This window comes from Harmonia axyridis, chromosome 1, assembly GCF_914767665.1.
Source record: "Harmonia axyridis chromosome 1, icHarAxyr1.1, whole genome shotgun sequence".
NCBI lineage: Eukaryota > Metazoa > Arthropoda > Insecta > Coleoptera > Coccinellidae > Harmonia > Harmonia axyridis.
In genome coordinates this window covers 22,466,409-22,486,469 of record NC_059501.1, presented here as the reverse complement: position 1 = coordinate 22,486,469, position 20,061 = coordinate 22,466,409, and the positions used below count along the sequence as shown (strand labels likewise).

Genomic DNA, 20,061 nt, shown 5'->3' with positions numbered 1-20,061 from the left:
CAGGTGCCGATTGGTGGAGGAAGGCCTTACGTATACAACAGTGTTGCCGGATTTCATCTAGCGCTACTTGCGGTGATACAATGGCCTTGGAGACCTTACTTTAAATACACGCCTCGTATTTAAAGAATATCAAGTAAATTATTTGGCATAAGGTATAAAAATGTTATAAAAAAAACAAACAATATAGTTAACATTGGAACGACAAAAAATCATTGGGACCCCAGTCCAAGAGTACGAATGCCATTGCAGATAAAAACGAATAAGTCCACCCTCGCCGAACATATTTTCACAGGTTTGTATTATAAGTCGTTCGAGGTCATGACTCATGGTTAGGTAGGGTGGATATTTTGCCCACCCATGGAATATTTTCTGACAGCATTCGATGGTCAGTCCGTTCTTCTAATAGGTATGGTCCGTATATCACCTTGGTTACGATTGTTAGTAAGTTGTTGCCGTTTATATCAAATTACTCAAAAAGTGGTTACTATTTCCTCAAATCTCAGTGAGTAATATGTCACCTGAGCAACTGTACTTTTTCCATGATATTCATTAAAAAATTAATCGTGATAGCCTTAAACTTAAGTATTCAATCCATTCGTGTCTTCAATTCTTTAATAGTAACTTTATCTTTTTCAATGATATATCTTTTTCCATGATATGTAACACACAAATACTTTATTATTTTGATTATGGAACAAATACCCTTCAGAAATTGTGATTCACCCTTGTATCTCCTCCTTCTCCGCCCTTGTGGTATTTCAGGTTCCGGTTCACCAGCCCCTGCCATAGTCGCAGTTCTTTATATGGAATCGGTGGCGCCCCCTTAGATCTCTCTCGAGCTAGATAGCAGCCACTGCGGTTTCAATGTAAAAAGAGCGGTGATAGAGTATCACATCATCTTGTTCTCAAAGACGGAAATTATCCCCAAAATTAAAGGCTATTCCGAGCAAATGAATATTGAAGCCATCGATATGTACAAGCATTCAAATAACATCAACAGAAGAGAAGAAGCACCATTTGTGCATAGCGCCCGTTTAACAGCAATATATAGCCTGAAAACTAAACCTATCAGAAGTGAAAGAGGTGAACCACATTGCTCCGTCCTCTACAGAAAGCATAAATACTGTACATCCCAACACAATCGGTTTTCTCATTTTTGAGAATTTCAGTGTTGAGTTCAAATCTACAATCTAGAAACCCACTACTTACCGCAATGATAAGCGAAACGTCAGGTGAAAACCTGACTAGACCACGTCTAAAATGCTCGGAATTTGACATTTCTGGAAGACTTTCAAGCCGTGAAAGCCTCCAGCATTATGCAACCATTTTTGTTTTTCTTTTTGGAGCGGGGAAATCCACCTTATGGACACCCAACAAATCTCGACAAGTGTAAAACACCTGTCGACACCTTTTGGATAGTGTGAGGCTCTCCTTAAGGGCATACTCACTAAAAACCTCCATTACACCTCCGCCGAACCCGCAAAGAAAGGTACCAAGGACGCCAATCTTCCTCTTACGCGTTGAGCCTCAATGCGGCCTTCTCACCAAGGGTTTGCTACTCTACGGTGGAATGTCTGTCTTTGTGGGACGCTGTCCTGCTCTGGGAGTTTGAGATAGGACAAAAGCAATTCGTTTTCGGTGATAGAGCCATTCAATAGGTAGCCTAAAAAGAGTGAGGCAACTACTCGTCAATGAGCTCCCTCGTTCCGTGGTTTCCATCATAGCTCTGATCACGGAACTCAAGCCTTAGGTAGTTCTCCGCAGAGACTTTGTAGGCAAGTCTCCTCCCTTCGAACTTCCACGAGGAGACGCCTCTTGACCCTGGTCTCGACCCAAAAGTTCTTACGACCTTTGCGAACTAGCACGATCAAAGCAAATACTAAGTCCTCACAGCATAGGATTCACCTTAGTTCATGCCGGGAAGACACAAGAGGCCGAGAAGGAATTAAGCAAAAAGATGCCAACATTTGGCTGAGAGTATGTGGTAGAGTAGGGGTTACTTATGTTTCCGCGGGCCCCAGTTTAGGACCTATAGTGTAATTCTCGGTACACTATTCGAGGAGTAACTACGACTTAGAATCTTAGAAACGAGGATAACATGAAAGTGTGTTAGCTCTCTGCTCAACGCCACTGCTCAAGGTCAAAATCACTAATTTACTTTCAAAAACTGTCTCATAACATCCCGGCACGAACTGAGGTGAATCATATGATCCTGGCTCCTGGCCATCTCGGCAGTCAGGTTGATTTAGAGCTGACAGAGGTCAAAGTTCGAGCTCCAGGTAAGTCGTGATTAACTCTATCTATTCTTTGAATTAATTCTATGATCAACCAATCTGTTTCCCTTACGATTTTCGTCAATATTATTATTATTATTGAATTATTTGATTCTGGGTATATTTCCGACGAGGCGAGCCCATATAAAGATAAAACTTTGAACTCTTCTAAGGGTCTATGATATCCAATATTTATAGAATGATAAATCGTAAGGTTACGTTACAAACAAACCAAAATAGAAAAAACGTCATGAATCTTTTTAATATCGAAGTTCACCTGTATCCATGAATTCATTCGATTAGATAAATGATTGTATTAACTACTTTTGTTGTCCCTAGAATATTATAGCCTCAAATTTTTGTGTGTGATCAGTGAAATCCTACATAATGCCTCCTTCCCAAGATCAAATAATTGATATTTGTGCCGTTCTATCAGAAAAAGAACAAATGAATGTTACATTCAAAGAAGCAGGCAAAGGATTCTTGATAACAGGCACATGTGCAGCATTAGGAACATTGCTTGGAGGTCCTATTGGACTGTTTATTGGTACATATAATTGCCAACATATGCGTGATTGGGATAAAAATTAGTTTCTTATTCTAGGTGGTACTTTAGGTAGTGCTACAGCTGCCTTCCATTGTAGAGGTAAATGCAGATCAGTCGTTGAGATAATAACATATGATATGACTTCAGATCAGCGCAGAAGATTAGCAGATAGTGTCACATCAGCTCTACAAAGTGTAACAACAGAAGATATACTTATTATATTACCTATGATACTAGGTACTGATAATTTGAGAGCTGTTGTGGTGAAAGAAATTATTAAGTTTTTCTCTAATGAAATGAACATGACGATAACAAGTTCTTGATTTGTATTGAATTTTCAATGGATTATTCAAAAATATATTACTTATCAAACTCAATGATTTACATTTAATGGGTAAAATAATGGTACTTAATTATATTCAGAAAAAATTAGGAGACTATTGCCGAATATACTTTGGTTTTTATATTATTGTATTTCTTAGAATCAATTGGCAATTGGAAGTTTGAATTCATGATTAAAAACTTCTTCATTCAAAACTAATTAAAACTTAAATGGCAATAGTAATTTAAATTTGAATATTTAATATAGCAAGATCATTTGGTAGAATTCTTAATCAAATTTTGAAAAAATATCAGTCATTTGAATAAAATTAATTCCACTTAATCCCCATTAGATATTGGAGTGTTTCATTATATGATGCAATATAATTCCTGGAATGTTATAATTTATCATCTTTTTTGCACATAGGTCAAATGTCTGTGATGTTTTTGTGATATATGAAATATATTTTGAAAATCAAAATTAGTTTTAATTTACCACAAATTCAGTGTAGAAAAGCATCAATTCACAATTTAGTCAAATAATGGAAAAAATAGATGTTTGTTTTCTTCAACTAGGTACCTACTTGAACTTAGGAATACTAAAGTAAAATTTCATTGAAATAAAATTCATGTATTTCAATTTTACTGAAAACATTTTTCACAGAAAATTTAAGGAGAATTATCCAAAGATGTTCTAATAATATTAATGCCAACTTCTTGTTCAATCACCTTTTTTATTATACTTTGATTGCATCTTCTCTTCCCACACTTGCAAGTTAGAAATACAAAAATTTGTAAAAAATATAATTCTTCACTGTTATAAATTAATCATGGGAATGAAGATTATTATAGTTTCAAAAATAATAAGAATAATACTTTTCGTCCCAGATACACCTTACTAATAACATTTACTCGATAATCATTTAAATTTATCAAGTAATTGAAGTATACCAAAGACTCCTTGATCAGATTCTTCATTTGATATTTCTAAATCCCAGTTTTGATAAGAGTCTAAATCGCATTCTGAAGCCACATCATCGACACCTAAAATTGACTATTTGATTTCTAATGACCTAAATTATTATAAAATGCGAACGTATTCATGCAGAACGATCTTATGAAATACTGAAATTAACCTTTGGTGAATATCCAACCCCTAGCTTTTCTTATACTTTCTCTAGCATTGATACGAACTGTTTTAATTCTATCATCATAAGTTTTCTTGAAGAAATCAATGTCAGTTTTTCTTCTTATGTCACAAACTATCCAAAATGGGCATTCTTTAGCTAGAAAAACATAAGAGATCAATTTGGAAATCATCTAATGAAATTATTTTGTTTACCATTCTCACAAGCTGATCTACAGAAACGACCAGGATCTTCAAATCTAATTTTATCACTCCAATTAATCATATCTATTCGATATTTTTCTTTCAAAGGCCCATTACCCATAAGTTCTGTTAAGCTAATGGCGCATTTTTCTGCGTAAAATTTTTTAATAGGTTCAGATATTCTTATAATGGTACATTTATCAAGTAGTCTAAAAAAAATTCCATATTAACTGTTTCATTGTTGTAACTAATAACATACTGAGACTGAAGTTTTTCAGCAATAAAGTCTTTTCCACATTTTCGTTTTCCGCTGATCAAAAGAATAATTTTAGGATTTTCTGAGCCAGGACACATTATTATGGGAAAATTATAAATTATTAAAAATATTATGAATTAGAGAAGTGTCACAGTATCACAGGCAAATGTATATTTCAGTTCAGAAACTAACGGCACTTTAAATACATTTTATAGGTGCAACGTCAAGGTAGTTTTCATAAAATCCTTTACGACTGAAATAATTTTCCTTAAACGATTTCACCGATTGTGTTTGAGAGATGTATTACATTTGAAGCGAGAAACCCGGCAGTCGGCAAAATCATAGGGCGCTTTGAGAATAATTTTATATTTTCGCTAATATCCATCACAGAACACAAAACATATACTACTCTGTGGCACAGAAAAAATAACCTTTCTAGGGATTTATTCCTCAAAGTTGGTCATCAAACGTCACTTACACTGACACTAACTGTCACAATAAGTCGAGAATGTAGGAGTGTTTCAAAATATTTCTAAACAAATCTCATGTTTCGAATAGAATTGAGTTTTGTTGATGATGTAATATAAAAAAAGAAAAATTCAATCAAAAATGTCAGTTTTGTTTATCAGAGAAAAATCAATTATTGAAAATGAATGGATTAGAGAAAGAACTGGTTGATAGAAGACCTTTGGTTACATGTATTATTATTGTCTTTATAACTTATTGAATACTTACAACTTCATATCGTAGGTGCGGGAGAGCTTGAAGTTTTCTCTCCTATCGAAGATAATTTACTGCAATCATTACCCAAAGATTCTGCAGAATGGAAACGTACTTTAGGAAGGCCTGTGAGATCGGTCCATATTGGTGCCAATTTCGTACCTTTCAGCTCTGTTGGCCTACCTAAAGGTTCTCAATGGGATTTGATACGACAGCCTTTATTCCATATTTATTGGACTGAATGTAATGTGAGTTTCTCTTTTTTTTAAATAAATAAGAAGGAATAATGGGCAATTATATATTGCATAAAAACTAGTTTATCCTATCTATACAGTATCAGTTTTTATCAATATCAATGGATGAAGGCTACATTGTAAGGATAAGTATAGTAAGGTATAGGTATAATAAGGATTTATTATCACTTCCTTTTAGAAGATACTATGATAAGAATGTAAGGTTGCTTATCCACAGTGAATTTGTTTCGATTTTGATTAATAGTTTGTTCCATCTATAACTTCATCATACATGAAGGTTCAAATAAAAACATTGTTTGCTACTAGTTCTACTGTATACATATCATATTTCAGAAAATATAGTTTTTCAAAGTTTGAAAAACATTGTTTGCTACTAGTTCTACTGTATACATATCATATTTCAGAAAATATAGTTTTTCAAAGTTTGAAAATAATAAGAAGGGTGAAATCAATAATTACAAACTTCAAACTTTAAAATTAAGACTAGCTTTATAATATTGTCTATGAAAAATTACTGTTATGGAGCCTAACTTCTAGCATTAACAGATTTTTAACCAACATCCCTGTTAATTCATTTAAAAAAATGAAATTTGTTCAACACGTGCATACATAGGTTGAAAAGAAAACTATTTTGATCATATTTATTCATTAAATAGAAACTGATTAACATTTTTTCAAATAAAATGGAATGAATTGTATGCAGCTTCAATTAATTCTTTGAATTATAATGATTGGCTTATAATAAATATTTTTATTATATGCAGTTTGAACTAAATCAATTTTCTTTTATCAGGATGTAGATTTATATAGATCCACATTGAAAGAAGATATTGAAGGATGGTTGAAAGAACTGACTTCTAGAGATATTCAAGATTGGTTAATAGTTGTAGTGGAAAATTATGATGGTAAAAGAGCTAACAAATTATTACCAAGAACCACAGTATTGGATAAAATACGAGCTGATTTTGCCTTGAAACAAGGTGAAAAAAAAATTTTATCTTCCCTTTCCCTTATTAAAATTAAAATTTTAGGAGATCGTTGTATTTCTGTGATCAACCCTGGAAAATCTGATACAACAGAGTCATGGAAAGGTTTAGTAAATCGTATTCGACATCTGCTTTTAGTCGCTTATTCTAAAGCTGTCTCACGATTGGAAGATCATGTGAGACAGCAAAGGGAGAAGAGAAATGAACCAGGTTGGAAATTTATGAACTATTTTCATTTACAGGTACATAACATCAAAAAATTTCCCATCTTTTTGATTTGTTGTGAGTCATAAAAAATTTTAAAAAACAACCTTCATAATATTTTCACTTTGCAAAATGAAAATTAATGTGTCGTTATTTTTAGTGATGGGCCATCAGAGTGCAGTGTCCCATTATTGAATTCATTTTTTGCATTATCTTCTTCTTCTTCTTCTACTTTACGAAAGCTTGCTAGCTTGTTTCACCCATTTTCCTCCTCTCGTTCTTGAGATATTGAGGTCCAGCTGTCCTTCCACCTTTTTGGGGGTCTCCCTACAGGTCTTTTGGATGCTGGTCTTCCGTTTCTCGCGATTTTCGCTATTCTGTCGCTTGACATACGTGAGACATGTTCATTCCAGAACCTTCTTCTCGCGCGGGTCCATCTAACTACGTCCTCCGTCTGGCATTCTTTTCTGATCTCGTCGCTTCTTCTCTGGTCTCTCAATGTGTTTCCTGTGATTGCCCTCAAAACTCGCATCTCGTTTGTTCGTGCCATTCTTTTAGTTTCAGCTGTTTCTGCTCTTGTTTCCGCCGCGTATGTCATTATGGGTCTGACACATGCTTTGTAAATTCTCACTTTACTGGTTGTTGTCATGCAATTGTTCTTCCAGATGATATTCCTTAGGGCCCCCGATATTCTGGCTGCCTTATTCATCTGATGTCTTACACTATCTTTTAAGCTTCCATATGGCGATATCGTTACGCCCAGATAGTTAAAGGAGAATACTTGTTCGATGATTTTGTTATTTATCTCCAGCTTACATCGGCGGGGTTCCCTGGCGATCACCATGCTCTTAGTTTTAGGGATTGATATTACCATATTGAGTTCTAGAGCCTCCCTGTAAAATGCCTGTATTAACCATTGCAGCCCGTCTTCACTATCTGCAAATAGTACTGCGTCATCTGCATAACACAAGATCTTCAATAGTTCGTTCCCCATTCTGTATCCTTGGTTCACCCTTCGTACTTTGTGTATTATCCTGTCCACTATCAGATTAAATAACAGTGGACTAAGACTATCTCCCTGTCTCACTCCTAGGTTGATCTTTACTTTATCGGTTGTGGTTGCTCTTGTCTTGACTGTGGTAGTGTTGCCTGTGTTTAGTTGTTTTATCGTCTCTACAATGTTTGGATGTATTCCTCTGTGCTTCAGTTCTTCCACAACATCCGTCAGTTGTATTCTGTCGAATGCCTTACTCAAGTCTATGAAGCACAAGTACGCATGTTTGTCATATTCAATGGATTTCTCTATTACTTGTCTAACAACGAATACAGCGTCGACCGTGGAACGATTTTTGCGGAAGCCCTGTTGTTCTTCACATAGCTTGGTGTGTTGCAATATGTGTTGTCCCAGTATACGAGTGAACAGTTTCATGGAGGTGTTCAACAATGATATTCCTCTGTAGTTTGCTGGATCTGATGTTTTTCCCTTTTTGAATAAAGGTATTGTTATGCTCTCTTTCCATTCGTCTGGTATTACTGCGCTCCCTAGAATCTTATTGAATAGTTTGGTGAGCTGTTCAGCCAATCTTACTCCTCCTTGTTTCAACAGTTCATTAGGAATGTTGTCTGGACCGGGAGCTTTTCCGTTTTTGAGATGTTTCATCTCGTCCATCACTTCTTCTGTTGTAACCCGCTTGTCCTCTTCCAAGCTTATTGCATATTCTCGCCGCAGTTTTTGTCTCCTTTCTAGTGGCTGGTCATTATCCTGGGAGTGCAGATTTGTGAAGTACTCTTTCCATTTATCCGCGGTGATGTTATGTATTTGCACTGTCTCATTTACCTCTTTTTTCGCGGCTCTGAGCATCTTCCATATGCGTTTTTGAGTTCCATATAGGTCATTTTCCATCTCTCGACTAAAGTTCTCCCAGTGTTCTTTCTTTATCTCTCTAATTCTTTTATTGACTCTGTTCCTAATTTCAGTATACTTTAGAAAGTTTCTCGGCGTCTTGTTATTTATGTAGGTTAGATGTGCCTCCTTCTTTTCTTGTGCCAGATCTTTTACTTCCGATGTGAACCAGGGCTTCTCTCTCCGCTGATGTGAGGTTGCCTTGATTGTTCTCTTCCCCAGCGCTTCTTCGGCTGCTTCATTTATGTTCTTTAGGAGTATTTTCCACGCCTCGTTCACCGTATGTTGGTCACCGATTGTTGTTTCCTCTATTTTGTTTGTCAAACGTCTCCTATATAAGTCGAGTATGCTCTCTGTTTTTAGGGACTCGATGTTGAACTTTGTTACTGGATCGTGTTGTTTGTCCGCTTTTGTTGGTCTTCTCATTCCAGATATCACACCTAGCACCAAATTGTGGTCAGACCCTATGTTTGCCGATGTTAATGATCTAATATCTAACACTTGTTCTGGTACAATTGCTCTATTCGTAAGGATGTAGTCTATTGTAGAAGTTACACCCCTGCTCCCACGGAAAGTAATCTTATGTTGAGGTTTGTGACGAAAGTATGTGTTGTTGATTCTTAGCTCGTTGTAGGTGCAGAATTCGATGAGCATCTCTCCCCGGTCATTTATGATTTCTTCGTTGAATACGTTCTTAATTCCTGGAATTACCTCGTTACCCACTCTCCCGTTCATATCTCCCATGATAATAATTTGGTCTTGCTTGGGTATCTTGTCAACTGTTAATTGCAATTGCTCATAGAAGTCGAGGGCCTCCTGTGTTGGCCTTCCAGTATCCGGTGCATAAACTGATATTATGTGTGTGAAGTGGTTTTCCAGTTTCAGACTGATTTTTAGTATTCGATCGCTCCGATATTCGATGTCACTGATGATGTTCTGATATTTGTAATCTATGAGTACTCCCACTCCCGACGTCGCTCTAGTTTCTTTTGGCCTCCCGGAGTATATCAAGATGTAGTCGCCATACTGTTCGGTTCCTTTCCCTCTCTTCTTCGTCTCGGAGATTGCGCAGATGTCTATTTTCTTGTTTCGCAGTTCTAGAATGATTTCCTGGTCTCTTCCACTAAAAGATCTTACGTTCCAGCATCCTATCCTCAGTTGTGTCCTCTTCCTCTTCCTTCTCATCTTCGTGTTACCTCTCGTGTTCCTTACTCTCGCTTGGTCCGTTATCAGTAAATCCGTCGTGTTCCGAGGCTCGGTTTGGGTTCTGTGAGCAGTGTTTCTTTTGATTACGTAGGGTAGGTCGCTAGCCTCACCCTACAACCCTCCTCCTTTATCCGGGCTTGGGACCGGCAGTGGCAGCTATTGGGCTACTCAATCCACCCAACACCCACCACAGGCGGAGATTTTTGCATTATAATATAAAATATCAGCTTTTCGAATGATTATTTCGTTTTGAAGTCATAACTTGCTATTTTTTTTTATGTCAAAACACTTATATTGTGCTAATTATGTTGTATAATGTTAGTTGACATTTCTTGCGATTTTATAACACCTTATTGATAATTTAAAAATGAGGAATTAGAGTTAATTATTTCAATTAAATTTACTGTAAATGATCAGGTCAATAACTAGGAATCAATTTTACTATCCTCTATCTGAGCTTCAGTATTAGAATATAAAATTAGTAATTTGAAAGTTGTTCTTGATAAGTTCTGTTTGACAGCATTAGAATACTAAATATAGAAGGGGTGATGGGTATCGAATTGAAAATACTTATTGGGATCAAATTCTGAAGTTTTTCCATTCATTTTATTTCGTAGGAGGAATTGGCTCAAGTTTTGGAAATGTTAGGCCTTTATGATGAAGCATTGGTGCAGTACGATGAATTAGATGCCCTTTTTTCTCAGTTTGTTGTGAATGGAGTTACTTGTGAATCAGTAGCTTGGTTGAGTGATTTTCAAACCCCTTTGGAAAGATGGCATGCTTTGAAGTTAGGACCTTCACAACTTATTAACAACCCTTCTATTCTGGAACTCAGAGCATACTTATTTGCAAATCAGGCACATATGCTTTTGCTGATTGATAAAGTATGGCAGGTAAGTTGATATATTATTACTCATCAAAATGTTAGTTATGAAGGTTATTGTTTTTCAATACTTATTTTTAATTAAAAGTAAGTAAATATAATTAAGCACTTTTCAAACCTATGTTTCAGAATAGTTATTTATAATACAAGTGCAGAAGGCATTCATATTCTTCCACGAGTTCAAAATTCAAAAACGAGCCACGAAGTGGCGAGTTTTTGAATGAACGAGTGGTAGAATGAGCCTTCTGTACGAGTATTATACATTATTTTCTCTAATTCATTGCATTTTTATTGAAATCAATGAAATATTTCCATAAATATCATTTAGTGATTTTTGCATTGAAAAATGTTGGTTGGCAGAACTGATTTCTTTAAGGCAAATTGATGAATTGACAGATAAAGCCGTGGCGGAAAGTTCGGAGTACCAACATATAATAATAAAATATAACCATGAAAACTGTGCGTTTCTGATATATTCTCGCACGGTTTTGTTCTACAAGATGTGCAAGAATGAACGGAATAACCACAGAATTAGAGAAATTCCTTTATGAGTTTAGTATTGGAATAAATAAATAATAAATAATAAATAAATAAATAAAATAGGATCATGAGTAACTTGTCAATTTTTGACAGTTTCTTATTAATTAATTGATCTTTGGTCTTGTAGACTATTATTGAAATATAAGGTGATTTTAAATTCTCCTTGCTTTCAGATGGCTTTCAGATGCTTACCTTTCTTGCACACCTGTACTAGAGAGCTGTCCATACTAGAAATTCCTTCACCACCAGGTGCTCTTGATTGTTGGCTCTTTCTAGCTTCAATGGAAGTTCTTCAAACATGCGACAAATTCAATCATGCTGGTGAGGTAGAAGCATATTCTAAGCACACTGCTTCATTGTGGGCATATGCTAGTCAAAAGGTAGGCTAATACTGAGGGTGTATTTTGATATTATTTACTAAAATGTTTCTTATTATGAAAAGCTTAGTTCTGCATGGGACCATCTACATCTCAATGCAAATTTCATTAAAATTAGATAAGACTTTAAAAAACTATGTTAATTTTGAAAAAGATATTATGGAATTTCTATTATGGCAACCATTTTTTTTACTGTAACAAGCAATAATTTTAAAATAATTTGAAACTTAAATAATCAACACATCAGTTACGCATTTCAATGAATTTATGTTATTATTATTAAATTTTCAGTTAAAATCTTTGGGTGAGTTGTGCGGACTGTTACCGGGCAGTACACCAACTTCTGAGCAACTTCATATAGTTGTTGGTTTATCAGCTGGAATGGGGGACAATCCAGGAACACCTATTGCACCTTCACCCACGGACAAATTAAAAGAAGCCCTTTGTTCTCAAGATGCTTTTAACAAAACTTACTTGGTGAGGTTTAGTCATAATTGTAATGATGTAATGTTCAATTTTCTATGTTAATGAGTGGCTTCAATCATTGTCATTCATTTAAAGTGTCTTGATATTAATTTGGTCATTCTGTTGCAACTAGCTGGTAAGTCACAAATTTTACATAAATAACAAATTGAACATTACTAAATTATTTCAATTGTCACAAACATTTTTTCATGTTACATTTACAAAGTCATAAAATTACGAGCACATATGTTAATTTTTATAATTTTTGTTTTCTGAAATGTAAATAAATTATAATGACTCAATTTTTAGGAACTTGCTGAATTATCAATGGGAACATACAAACACACTGGTAGAGCTAGATCTGCTAGGCTTGTTGGCAGGGAAATAGCAGCCTTTTATTTACTGTTAGGAGAAACACAAAAAGCCGCAGCATTTTTAAGTGATGCTTCACGACTTTTCAGGCAGGATGGCTGGAATGAGGTGGCAGCCCATACTGAGAAAGAATTGGCAGATTGTTATAAGCAGGCTAATGATTGGAGGAAATACATCAGGTAATTATGATTACAGATTGTGAAAAAACTAATGTTTCAAAATACCTGCTATCATAATGGTGTTGTTGAGTTCCGGTCTATAACTACCACCCTACTCACTAAGTCCAAGGCCAGGCGCACACATGGCACCACTTTTTCGTCAAGCTTCAAAAGATACATGTCAAAATTTTGGTACATAGAGTCTGCATCAAGATATTGAAGGTTAGGTGAGAAATGGATACGATGATGACAGTTTTTTTTATGGAAAAAAATACTGTGCAAGCGGAGCAATGTCTTGATGAGTGCTCTGCTCCATCAACAACAGTTGAAAGGTGTTTTTCTAACTTCGAACGTGGTTGAATAGCCGCTCAAATTCGTCAATTGTTCCAGAAAACATCAAAAAAGTCCATGAAATGGTTTTGAACGATTGTGAATTGAAGTTGCATGATATAGTGGTGCAGTAAAAGATATCAGAAGGCAGACTATTTTTCGTGAACATTAGTCTATAAGAAAGCATTGCTTGAATTGGGTGCCGTGCTTGCTTCCCGCTGATCAAAAGAAACAACTCATCGAACACTGTTTGGAGTTGTTTAAGCGGAATAAATAGGATTTTTGCATTGATATGTTAACAAATAAAGTCAGACTTTTAAGAAAAAATGTGTCTTTACTGGTTAGGCCTAGGATTTATTGAGTGAAGTGTTATTTGTTCATCTTCGAAAACTACTTCTGTTTAGAAAATTTCATATAATTTTCAACATAGCTTTATGTAGCAAATGGTGATAGGAATTTTTTGAATGACCCTTTTTTTCAGGTGTTGTGCACATGTAGCTTCTGCAGTGGATTTGGATACATTAGTTCGGTGGACTTACTTTGATGGAATGCGCAAATACATTGACAAATTAGACAAGCCCTTAGTTGTGCCTTTCAGTGATATTATTAAAATAATAAGCATTAGTGTAAAAAATTTAGGAATAATAATGCAAGACAGTAATATTGAATTGGAATGTGTGGTAGAGTCTAATTTTCCTAGAGAGATATTATGTTCAAATATAATGGTTTCATTGGAGAACGAACCCAATAAGAGAGTCGAGAAGTACTGCAAAGGAAGGACTTTAACAGAAAAAGATCTGAGGGATTCAGATATGAGTTTGAGAAAATTGAAGATCGTAAGGCATCTGGATTATAAGCAAGATAAACAATTGTCAAGTGTGAGTGTTATTTGTAAATTGAATGAACTGAAGAGAAAGGATAGTACTCCACCTGTACATAGTGATTTTCGAAGGTACTTGGAAGGCGTCAAGTTGGTAAGTTAGAAATCATTGAATTTTTTCGAAATTTTTTATGTGATAATTGTATCTCCACTTTACTGCGAGGCACCTTTCTCTTTTGTACTTCGTTCAAAAAAGTTGGCATTCCACAATACATTGTTTTTGGCCTTGTTACACTATTATTGCCAAGAACTTCTTATTTACGCATGCAAAAGGCATACTTTATATTCAAAAAAGTTGAAATTTTTATGGAATCTTCAACCCGAATGTCCAAACCGCATTTCATCAAAATCGGACTAGCAGAATGTGAAATATTGAGTTTATGGTTATGTCACATTTGTGCATGAACAAGGCATTCAAAAGAGCTGAAATTTTTATGGAACGATTTACTACCCTATCCAAACATTTTTAACAATTTTTTCAACACCATAATTCCCTTTATCTAGTAAAGCGAAATTTTGAACGAATAAGAAATTTAGAATTTAAAACTAATACAAGAATGTATGGACACACTGATAAGAAAAAAAAATGTTATTCAGGATAGTCTAAAATGCATTCTGCGATTATAATTTTGAAACGGGAGGCCTAATATTTGTTTCATCCCAAACATTATCACAATTACCAAATGTAGTTCTGTAATGGTCACAGAAACAAAACCTGTAAACTTCTGAGAAGTCTTACAGATTTTTATATAAGACAAAATATTAATGAAACACAACTTTACGCAAACAATTTTTAATAGACATTCTTGGCCTACCTCTCAGACATGTTTAAATTAGTTTCATCATCAGAGTGTGCTCAATATTTTGTTGAATTCCTTTTTCTTCGTAGCCCTTTTTACTAACTCCTGGAACAAATCTTATGAGACTGAGCACAAAGGCAACCCAAACAGGAAAATATATTTTGGGACAAATGTCTATTCACATTGGACAACTTCAACTGATTTCTCAACCAATAGTACCACGACTTTCTTTGGAGGTTGAGGAAGAAGGTCCCTCTTTAAGACTGTATAAAAATCCTGCACCTTTATTATCTGGCCTGGAGCAAGCTATGAATTTAATCCTAACAATTGGCAGTTATCCTGTAGATCCTGTAAGTAATTTTTACTAATTATTGGCAAGGCAAAATCAACTCAAAACAGAAGTTCAAAATTGAAAAATAGATCGATCTTCTCCTAAAAATTAAGTTAGGTTGATTTATTTCAATTAAATATATTTCCTGATATATTGAAAAGGTATATTTTTAGTATATTCAACTTGATATTTATTAAGTAATGCCGTACAATAATTTCATTCATAATAATTTAACTTTTTATGGGAAAATTATCATAAAATAAAATTGAATGAATGTGACTTATCCACTTTTCAGGTAGAATCATATAACATATTCTACCTTTGTATTAAATTACAAATTACGAAGCATGGTTAAGCAATAATGTTTAACAATTGCAATCAATTACAATCACCAATTGTATTTCAAGATATGATTTAATACTATTGAAAAAATTGATTTCATACATATCTATCAAATAGAACTATTGAAATAGAGGAGTAATAAATATTTGAAAACATAGCAAAGACTCAAAAAAAAAACAAAATTTAGAAATTCCCCGGTTATGTGGGTTTTTTAAGATGGAGACAGTTGGCATCACTGATTCCGCATCTGTGAGGTCATGCCATTGCTCAAATAAATTACCATAATAACTATAGGATTCAAAAGATACAGAATGATATTTATTTTTTGTTTTTTATGAGGATAAGTATTTGTGACAGGAGGAAATAATTAACTTTTGTGTAAAAATGTTATAAGGTGTGTGAATAAGTCTTTCCCGTTTTTTGTAAGAGATGGCGCCACCAATACTGTGCGAGTATTTAATGGTTACATATGTCATAATCAAAGCTTATTCATCTGTCAACAATTCCACACTAACACATTAGTTGAAATTTTTTCGCATCATAAATTTTTGAAATCGTGAAAATGTCGAAATTTGAGCCGAGTCGACGTCATTTGCGGGAAGTTTCACTTTATTAGTTCAATTTGAAGAAATCTGCTGCCGAGGCGCATCGGTTGCTTCAGGAAGCTTATGGAGAAGGTTGTGTCGATGATTCAAGTGTTCGCGGATGGTTTCGACGCTTCAAAAGTGGCGATTTCGACGTGGAAGACAAGGAGCGTTCCGGGCGGCCGCAAATCTTTGAAGATCAAGAATTGGCGACTTTGCTTGATGAAGATTCGTGTCAAACGCAAGAAGAACTTGCTGAAGCATTGGGAGTTGACCGAACAACCATTTCCAAGCGTTTGAAAGCCATGGGAATGATCCAAAAGCAAGGAAATTGGGTGCCGTACGAACTGAAGCTGAGAGACGTCGAACGGCCATGCATCATCATCGACGGCCAAGCCAAATATTCATGGCGCCAAGCTCATGCTCTGTATATGGTGGGACCAGCTAGGTGTGGTTTACTATGAGCTTCTGAAACCGAATGAAAGGATCACAGGCGAGGTCTATCGACGACAATTGATGCGTTTGAGCCGCGCACTGCGAGAAAAACGGCCACAATACTCCGACAGGCACGACAAAGTTATTTTGCAACATGACAATGCTCGCCCACATGTTGCACAGCCGGTGAAAACATACTTAGAAACGCTCAAATGGGAAGTCCTACCCCACCCGCCGTATAGTCCAGACATTGCTCCGTCTGATTACCATCTCTTCAGATCGATGACGCATGGCCTGGCTGACCAGCAATTCCATTCCTACGAGGAAGCCAAAAAATGGGTGGATGACTGGATAGAGGCCAAACCGGTCGAATTTTTTCGCAACGGGATTCGTATGTTGCCAGAAAGATGGGGAAAAGTTGTAGCTAGCGATGGCCAATACTTTCAATAATTCATTTGTAACCATTTTTTCACAATAAAGGCTCAAAATTTGAAAAAAACGGGAAAGACTTATTCACACACCTGATAGTATTTGGGATAAAGTGGTATATATGTTTTTCAGACCCTGAAAGTGAAACTAAACACTTCTCGTGGTCTTACACTACAAATAAGTCATGATGCTCCTTTGACAAATAGCTGTGAATTCGAAGTAGGTAAACAAGAAGTATTCTCAAGTGTTCGGAGAGAGCTGAGAGTGATGGCTGATATGCTTTCCAAAGATCACCAAGTCACTATATTGTGCCCTTGGAATCCTAAACCCATAGTTGTAAGCCTTAGTTTCACACCACCACTGATGAGTAGTTGGAAGTTGCTCACAGTCAAATTTAGAAAATTTGTACAAATTAGTTTAACTGGACAATGTCAGACTGATATTAATATAGAGAAGCCTAGATTGATTACGAAGCAAGAATGTGAAGTCTTAAATAGGAATGATAATATTGAGGTGAGTGAAATGATGGGATTTAAGTCCAGTCAACGAGATGGCCATTCAGAAAATATCAAAGATAAACATTACTATCATAGCTCAATTTAAATATAGTAATTCTAAAAATCAAGTTGAAGTTCTTTCTTGGTCCGTCTCTGTCACAGAAAATATCTAGGTTAAATTGAATGAAAAAGGAATATCAATTCTACAATATTTTAGATTCTTCAACATGGCCATACATATATATTGATATGGGAGGTCATCTTGAACCCCAAATTGAAAGGAGGTACCTTGAATGCAGAATTCAACATCACATACAGTATAAAGGATATTAAAATGGAACCTAAATTATACCAATATTTCTTCGATATTTCAGATTATGAGGTGAGATGTAGCAAAGTTCATACTTTGGTTTGAATTTAAAATGAAATATTCTTCTATTTACAATTTGTTTGAAGGTTTCTAAAAATGGTAGATTCTCAAGAATTAGTTGAAGATTGTTTTTTTAAGTCGCAATATTCATTCTTCGTAATACATAATTGCCTTTTTAGACCTTATATATCTTGGATGCGACTCTGGAGCCTGCAAAAGGAAACGAATTTTGTCGTATTGGTTCCCTTTGTCATCTCAATCTTACCATCAAGAATGTGGGGAATATTGTTGATAATAACGTCAAAACAAAGTCTATTATGTACGAGGTGCTTGCAGAACAGAGTGTTTGGGCTGTTTGTGGAAGGACCGCAGGAGTAGTAAGTTTCGAATCTGATGTGGAGCCTGATGTTATAGTATTGGACATTATGCCTTTAACAGTTGGATATCTACCATTACCTCTTGTTAGGATATCGAAATATATCCCTGCAGAAGGACACTCAGGTAAGAAATAATCTCAATCCTTTTTACATTAATAACTCTTCAAATTCTTTCAATAAAAAATTATTGAATGATCTTCAATGTTTGAATAAATTATATATTCATATAAAAATAATGTTTAAGATTTTCCAATTTCATGTTGTTTCCTATCTTAACAACTAAAATACAATAACCTCTAAATGTTAATTAGGGCTCAAGAGCTCCCTCATAGATCTCTTGAATTCATCCTGAAATTTTTCCAAATCAACTATTATTTCGAGTCTGTCAGGACTCTGATGGCATTTTTGAATCTTCATATAGTGTTTGGTTTGAATACAAAACTTGAATTTTTTATAAGTAAATCTTTAATAAAAAAAAAATATTTTTTTCTTTTTATGTGGGTTATCAATGCATTCCTGGATATTTTATGAGTAAAAATTCGTGTTTTTCCTCGGGAGAAAATGTATCTGAAGGAATTTTTGAAAATTTCCCTCAGAATCTTTGTTGTTTACCTCATTTGAGAAAAAAAAAATTTCTGCAGTTTTTAGTATGGTTCAGTTTATACCTAGCTGGGTATTGTAATGACGATAGTATAATGATGCTATTTATTTCATAAACTTCTGGGTATTGAGTTCAATATTTAATTTGATTTTAAACTACTCTAAATTATTCAAGGAATTTTCGTAAAATTTCCTCAGGATCTTTACTGTTGCTTTAATATTTGAGTGAAATCTTTGAATTTGAAAACATTACTCATTATAGTGATTTCTGAAAAAAAGAAATAGTGAATAATATATTTTTTAGACTTCTAATTGTGCCAGGGTCTTTACTGAAGTTTAACTATTTCTATTAGACAAATTGCAAAAATTTCGATTATATATATTGACTTTTCTATAAATAGGAAAAAATGAAACCCATCCCAGGCTGGAACCTTTTAGTGCAGGACAAGTTTATAATGCAACCAAAGGCAAACAGGTGCATGTTATTGCAACTCCTAATGACAATAACTTATGACATGGGAATTCTAAATACGCAAAAAATATAATAGATCAGACTTTTTCAAAACTTCTTTTGATGAAAATCTTTTAATATAATTATGTATGATCACATTTAATCCAATTGTATTTGACGGTGTCAATCCATTAAAAACCCAAAAAAAAAACACTCGGTGATAATAAAAAGAGCTGATGAATTTTATTCTGTAATCTCAGAATTTTTGAGAAACCGCTGATCCATCCAAATTATATCCAATGAAATAATATTTATAACCTGCAGGTGATGCAGTTTTTATTAGATGGATTTCCAAGTTTTGATAGATTATTGTTTTCATGTAGAACTGATATTATAATTGTTAATTCGGTACGATGATAATTCTTTTTTCTGTTATTATTGCCAAATAATTTTATCAATACATTACAAAATTTTCTTTAAGAGTTGAGATCTCTCTAATGTAAACTAAGTAAACCTGTGTATTACTCTACAAAATTCTGCCTTCTTCAAATGCGATGTTTACTCAAATGAGCAGTTATAAATGTATATAATAATTTTAAGTTGAAGAGGTGTACGCTCGCCCAATGCCATAATTGTCAAACTTACGAGTTTCAGTAGTTTCAAAAATATGAATCAATATACTGTGATTTTTATTTAAATATGTGTTTATTTTAGGAAATAAATGAAATATTTAAAGATATTTTTGATGGTGTGTAGTGAATCATTTTATAATTAAAATTTATAGAGATATATTTACCATTTATTTTTTGTCACTGCCTTGCGTCTGTTTCTTTTGTTGAT

General features: G+C 34.6%; 3 protein-coding genes across 5 annotated transcripts; 2 read left to right on the top strand and 1 right to left on the bottom strand.

The window, feature by feature from the left end:
• Positions 1-2,136: 2,136 nt before the first annotated feature.
• On the top strand, positions 2,137-3,197 carry LOC123689042 (protein C19orf12 homolog). Its single transcript, XM_045627837.1, has 3 exons — positions 2,137-2,279; positions 2,613-2,820; positions 2,878-3,197. Exons 2-3 carry the CDS (start codon positions 2,661-2,663, stop codon positions 3,141-3,143), a joined length of 426 nt encoding a protein of 141 aa, XP_045483793.1. The 5' UTR covers positions 2,137-2,279; positions 2,613-2,660; the 3' UTR covers positions 3,144-3,197.
• Positions 3,198-3,756: 559 nt separating this feature from the next.
• Positions 3,757-5,601, bottom strand: LOC123689041 (probable phosphomevalonate kinase). 3 transcript variants are annotated; one of them, XM_045627835.1, is made up of 4 exons: positions 5,463-5,601; positions 4,484-4,680; positions 4,278-4,427; positions 3,757-4,185 (listed from the first exon to the last, which is right to left on the bottom strand). In XM_045627835.1, the coding sequence occupies exons 1-4, from the start codon at positions 5,468-5,470 to the stop codon at positions 4,061-4,063; spliced, it is 480 nt and encodes a 159-aa protein (XP_045483791.1). In that variant the 5' UTR covers positions 5,471-5,601; the 3' UTR covers positions 3,757-4,060. The 3 variants fall into 3 exon arrangements, with proteins under 3 accessions (XP_045483791.1, XP_045483792.1, XP_045483790.1); XM_045627836.1 differs by lacking the exon at positions 5,463-5,601 and adding an exon at positions 4,731-5,080 and having other exon boundaries at positions 3,757-4,195; XM_045627834.1 differs by lacking the exon at positions 5,463-5,601 and adding an exon at positions 4,731-5,080.
• LOC123689035 (trafficking protein particle complex subunit 10) lies at positions 5,228-20,010 on the top strand. The gene is made up of 14 exons (XM_045627828.1): positions 5,228-5,425; positions 5,478-5,695; positions 6,495-6,681; positions 6,733-6,929; positions 10,618-10,893; positions 11,597-11,803; positions 12,092-12,277; positions 12,575-12,816; positions 13,607-14,099; positions 14,895-15,155; positions 17,059-17,439; positions 17,641-17,805; positions 17,973-18,294; positions 19,172-20,010. Exons 1-14 carry the CDS (start codon positions 5,377-5,379, stop codon positions 19,282-19,284), a joined length of 3,297 nt encoding a protein of 1,098 aa, XP_045483784.1. The 5' UTR covers positions 5,228-5,376; the 3' UTR covers positions 19,285-20,010.
• The last annotated feature ends 51 nt before the right edge of the window (positions 20,011-20,061 follow it).